Source organism: Setaria viridis, chromosome 1 (genome assembly GCF_005286985.2).
Source record: "Setaria viridis chromosome 1, Setaria_viridis_v4.0, whole genome shotgun sequence".
Classification (NCBI taxonomy): domain Eukaryota; kingdom Viridiplantae; phylum Streptophyta; class Magnoliopsida; order Poales; family Poaceae; genus Setaria; species Setaria viridis.
The window spans coordinates 28,797,218-28,803,310 of record NC_048263.2 but is presented as its reverse complement, the minus strand read 5'-3'; the positions used below and the strand labels follow the sequence as shown (position 1 = coordinate 28,803,310).

At 39.5% G+C, this 6,093-nt stretch overlaps 1 protein-coding gene across 1 annotated transcript; it reads right to left on the bottom strand.

Moving 5' to 3' along the window:
• On the bottom strand, positions 1-6,093 carry LOC117859497 (uncharacterized). Its single transcript, XM_034742620.2, has 9 exons — positions 5,959-6,093; positions 4,663-4,734; positions 4,314-4,403; positions 4,093-4,135; positions 3,457-3,563; positions 1,894-1,989; positions 934-1,124; positions 769-838; positions 1-657 (listed from the first exon to the last, which is right to left on the bottom strand). Exons 1-9 carry the CDS (start codon positions 6,091-6,093, stop codon positions 508-510), a joined length of 954 nt encoding a protein of 317 aa, XP_034598511.1. The 3' UTR covers positions 1-507.

Sequence of the window (6,093 nt, the reverse complement as noted above, 5' to 3'; positions counted from 1 at the left end):
TGAGCCAAAGTATACCTTATCTTAGACCACATTACAACAGAATGAATTCTACGCTGCAAGATACCCAGATTACAAAGCGAGGTTACTTGTGTGCTGACCCAATCTTGTGTATTAGAGATTAGAATAATTTGAGTTAGTGAAGGAGGACGAAACTCGTAGACGTGTTACGCAAAAGGGCGCCAAAATTTCGTCGGTATCTGCCCTCCTAGAACAGAAAAATGCTGGGACCTGCTACAAATCTCGCATCTAGCCCAAATAACCTCCCGGTCCATCGACCCAGGTAGCACCTGAAAAGGACCGAACCAAGAATGAATGCATAAAGCAGTACTAATGCAGACACTGCAACGTCTGGCCTGCATAACGCAGACAGGCCATCCAAACGGGAATAAGATGCAGCATAACGCTTCATTCGAGAGCCAAGCAGGGTCTTCCACTACCTGCAATTAGGACAAAGATAATTGCATCGTTGTAGCCAATTCTGGATGGCAGTGACCAGACTGGTTTACATCAACGCTTGCGACTTGGTCCTGCCTGAGAGGGTCCTCCATGGCGTCCTCCACCTGCCACAGGACCTGCGCTTGGATGAGGTGCTCCGCCAGCATGACCAGCCAGATTATCCAGCAGTTGTTGGAGAAAATGCCTTGCAGCAGGGTCGTCCTGTGTTTGCGGTACAGAGATGCAGTTAGTATTCAATTGCAACCCTTCAATCTGGTGTAACTGGAGCAATCGTCGATTAGAGACAGATGATGAATTGGGAGAAAAACTCACCCTAAGGCAGCTGTCGAATGTTCCGTTCCTGAGAGCCTCAGGAAGGTGAGTTCGTAGCGCAGTACAGGCCCTGCAATCAAGAGGGGAAGAGACATACGTCATCATGTGGGAAGAGATGTACATGCTATTAAGTTGCTTGCTACTATGCAAGATAAAATCGCATACCTAGGATCATCCGTCAGCCTGAGGTAGCAGCAGATAACATGCTTCAGCAACCTGGTGGAGGGCTGTTCAGCTAATGCAATCACCATGTTTGCTAAAACACTGGCTGCCTGAAAGAAATATTCTGGGGTGGCACAGATGTGATGTAACCCAACTTCATCTAGCATAATCTTGTGGACAATGAAAGTGGCCACCTGCATAAGCATCTGTCTTATTAGTGAATCAAAGAAATTGTTATTGAATTAGTGTAATGCCCATTGGCCAAGATTTGCTGGTGGGGCTTTACTACAGGATTTACTTCATTCCACCTACCAAAGGGAGAACTAGGCTCCTTCTACTCAACCACTTGTTTATGCATGTGAGATATCACAGAGTCCTTTCATACTGTTCTCAAACTCAAATGAATACGAATATGCAGAACTCCTTTGACAGCGTACATTTGCTACTGAAATTAGCACCATAAGACAGTTGCTGAAACAACATTACTGAACAGTTTCTGAAGCTTCTTTCATAAGCCTCAATTTGTGCTTAGAAGTTGTAAGGTATTATAGGATTATCTGAGAGAAACCTAATGTGGATCAAAATAATCTTGATGAGGATTGAGGATCTTATTGGCTACATCCTAGAACATAGAGTGACTAGTAGTCTACCTCACCTAGACAGCATGTAAAATTGTAAACTATACGACATATTGAAAGAGACTAGCATGCCATATCATGCAAAATAAGCTACTCAAGATCTGGACAACATGTAGCCTATAGCAAGGGAAAGACAGTACATGGGCATTATAGTGACCAGTCATCCCAATTAACAAATCTTAAATCATGTGTAGCATGCCAAAATATACATGGCCCATGGTGTGCCAAAATCCACGCAAACTTCAGAAAGCCAAGCATGCTAAAGAGTATGATAGGATAGCATGATGCAACGTGGCTGTGCCAACGCGAAAGATGGATGACATACTGTTTTTGAAAGCTCGCAGCCTGTCTCCATGATTCGCAAGCACAGAGGAATGACTTCACTTTTCAGCAGGAATTTGACAACTTCAGTATCATCTACCTGCATGCCACAAGATAGAGAAATTTCTTTCTCATTTGCAGAAATAGTATTTGTAAAAAACATGGATCTCGGAAATGGATTTTCATTGCTAGGGTAACAACTCCTGTTTTATCAATAGGAACTGAATGAGAAAAGTGGACTTATCATTGCTAGGGTAACAACTCCTGTTTTATCAGTAGGAACTGAAAATGAGAAATGTGTCCATTGAAAGAAACATAACAAATTTCCAGAAATCTATAAGCATTCTCTCGTGTGGGGGCATGTCACCATGCATACCTTCTAAATATCACAATTTACAACGCATTGCTATGCATCAGCAAAGAGACTGTAGATACAGGGCATGCCTTTTTTTTATACATTTTTGCCTCATCTGTCTTTGTATACTTTTGCAGATGAGCATAATTTGACATCTACAACTTTTTTCCAGTATTTCGAAATATTCCACATCCGAACAAAATGGAAGTATACATTCCTAGGAGAATTTCTTTTTTTCCCAGGAGTGATTTAATAATTAATATATGCAAAAATGACTCTAGAGCACTCCAAAAGTGCGGAATTGCTGGAGCATGCTCTAAAACTGATGATTCTTTGAAGGACACTAAAATTAAAACCATTACTAGAACACAGTATAGACAATAACATAAAAATAATTATGAAATATAGGATATTCATGTTTTCAAGAGGCACACAAGGCTTTGCTGTTGTTGTTGATGAGGCACAAAAGGTCCCATTTTCCATTTGCTTGGAATTAATTTGGATGCCCGAAATGAGCACAACTAATATCACTAGGATTGGTTCTAGCCTAACTGCCCAAGTACCTAAATGTCACGCTTTAACGAGTTTATGGACCCTTATATGCAGTTTCTAAGTTCATGGACCTAGATGACACTCCACGACTAGTTTAAGGACCGCACATGGATTTTACTATTTATTCTTTTAAATGCTTGCTTCCTCAGATGTAGCATGAATGTGGGTTCCTGCCCTAGAACAACAGACCACATGCGTACCATCGAACTTTCAATCACTAAAATTCACATTTCTTAGTCTTGCTGAGCTATCCAGTTTTCTGGCAATGCATTAAAGAATGGGTAAAGGTGATGGACATACTAATGAACGAAAAATAAGAACTAATCTTGTGGTGAAAAGGTCTATATTGGCACTGAATCATTACCAGCTGATTTCATGGTAAACTAGATGGGTTCAGATGTTCAGTAGATTCCTGCTCAAAACATTACAAATCCTTCAAAAAAAATGAGCAGAGGAGACATTAAAGATTTATAGTAAACCTGCTTTTGAAAGTTAAATAGTTATCTTTTCCTTCCACAGAGAACAAAGATGCATCCCCATTTCAATTCTTCATATATGATTGCATTGCATGTTTCGTGAAGTAGATCCATGCTATTTACTTCGGTATTGAGGCAATGTGATTAATCTTCTCAGGCGTGTATTATCCCAACAATAAATTACCTTAGCAAGAGCACCGAGAACACCAAGGCTGGTAACACGCAAGTGCTCGAAAGATTTTGCCTCACTGGTAGTGTTCAAAAATGGGAACAAGTAGAACGGAATTCCGGCTGCAAAAGCGAAGGATGAGAAGACAGGGCAAAGTGAGTAGCTAATGACAAGATATCCAGAAAATACAAGGTTAATTAGTTAAACATGTAAAAAATTTCCTTAGTACTCCCTCCATCCATCAATATAGTGCATTTAAGATTCGAAAAGATCAAGCTTTGCAAAATTTGACCAATAGTTAGTCAAATAAAATGCATGTTTAGTGCAGAAAAGTTGCATGAATATATCCGTACTCGAGTAGATATAAGATGACCTTGATTTTGTAGAAATTGATAATATATTGCAAGAGAAACCAAATGTCAAAATCAACTTTCAAAGACTCATTAAAAAATACGTATTATCTATGGGCAGAAGAAGTACAACAGAATCTTCACTACGCATTAAATCAAATGTGTAAATCCCAACTACTACACAATAGTGCGCCTATAGCAAAACATTGAGCGAACATAGGATGGCTAGCAAAGTCCACATTCAATGCATTACATCTCTGACATAAAAAAAGACATGCTCTTATGGAGTTATGGTCATTACCTTCTAGAAAAGGGGTCCTGGTCTCAGGGTGTGCTGCAACAGTCTGTAACAATTTTTGGAGGACATGAACAAAGCATCTGATACAAAATCTAATGCTGGAAGCTTAAAATGATGAACAATAAACAGAACAAAAATCCCCTATGCAGTACAGTATGTCATGGGATGGTTGCAATCAGCAGCCAAGTTTCTGCTGTTATCCCCATTATTCCCTAAAACCGTACCTGAAGAAGTGCAAGTGCATTGCAGACTCTGGTAGCTGCACTTGCCGATAATGTTGGGGGTGAAAGTGCAGGGTAGACTGACACAATTTCCTGTTTGTTCAAGTAGACAAACATACCATGTGAGACCAAAAGGCTGACCATCATTTCAATAGGAAACTGGTTTAAACTTTAAAGTTCAAGAACGTAAATTAACAAAACTGACATATCCATGAACTCAAGGATTGGATAAAAAATGACTAGCCTAACAGACCAAACATGATTACACAACACGACAGAGTATGCCCAAAGCTCCTATTCAAGCTTTTCATACTATAAGTAAGGAAAGAAAAGGGCAAGGGTTACTACATACCTGTACCAGTGCAGCTATTGTGCCAAAAGAGTACCATAGCTTTAAAGCCAAATCATTGAACGTCTCCCTTCTCTGAAAATAGTTGCAAAAGGAACATTATATACCAAATTTGTTGCCTTCATCAATGATGTGGAATGTTAATGACTAAACATGGATCAACTATTGTGCAGACAAACAGTTCTCTTTGGAATGGGTTCGTACTCTTAGAGATTTAGAAAAGCAGTAACAGTATGTAACTCAGCCATCCAGCATAATAGTTTGTTTGACAAATTCAGAGCAGCTCGAATACAGAACTGGAGTGCTAATAAACAGTAAAAGGACTATTGTAGCACATACAAATGGATGGGCAATCAGCTATCAAATTTACAAGTAGTTACAAGGGCATTTCATAATAAGCATGCCTACTCTGCCAACAAAGTTTTGGTCACCACTGAAATGCTGCCCAGTAGATGAGATGAGTCACCAACACTTAAAATTTGCTATCATTACAATTTGCAATAAGCTACAACTGACAACATCTGAACAAAGAGATATATCAAATAATATTCTTAAGTTTCTACTAAGAAACACAGTAAATCTTTTCAAAATCCAGATAAACTCCATACCATACATAAATATCCTTACAACCACTACATTTGAATGTGGCAGTTCGCTCTACTACTTCTTAGACAAACAAATAAATAAAAGATGAACACTTTTCCAGCTCAATCATAGTGTAAGATACAACACCAGAAGACCAGTAACAGAGATCAACTGGGCATGGTTGTTGAATCAAGATGTATCAGACATCATTGATATGAAACTTAAACAATTAGTGTGAATACAGCAATCCAACTTTAATAAACTCAAAACTAGATCTAAACCAAATCTTCTTACGAAGTGATACATTCAGCAGAACTCCAACTACGAACCAAAATTAAGACATCATACATAAAAATCCCTAAATTCCCACAATTCCTAAATGGAGAAGCACAAACAATTCATAGATGGATCTAAATCGCACAACACAACCATGGATCCTCATGTTAAAATCCGCAAGATGTCAAACAGTACAGCCGTTGCACACCCAGATTCGATCAGGAAGAAATGCTGTTAAATTGCCTCAGTTATATGACAGCCCCCACACCCAACATTAAAACTGAACCATCCTAATCCTAGAAAACCACATCGTACCACAAGATGCAGACTTTCACCAACAAGAATTCCAGGCAAGAATCCTCTCTAGAGATAAAAACAGGCTAAATCTTTCGTTGCAGAGATTTATAATCTTCAGATAAGGAAAGGCACAAGAGGGACCTTGGAGAGCTCAACAAGGGCATTTCGACGCAACTCAGGGTTGCAGAGGTTGAGCACAAGCTGCTCCTCCAGCGTCATCTTAATGTCCCTGACCACCGGAGCCAGGGAGTTGAAGCCTCCGCCGCCTCTTACCAT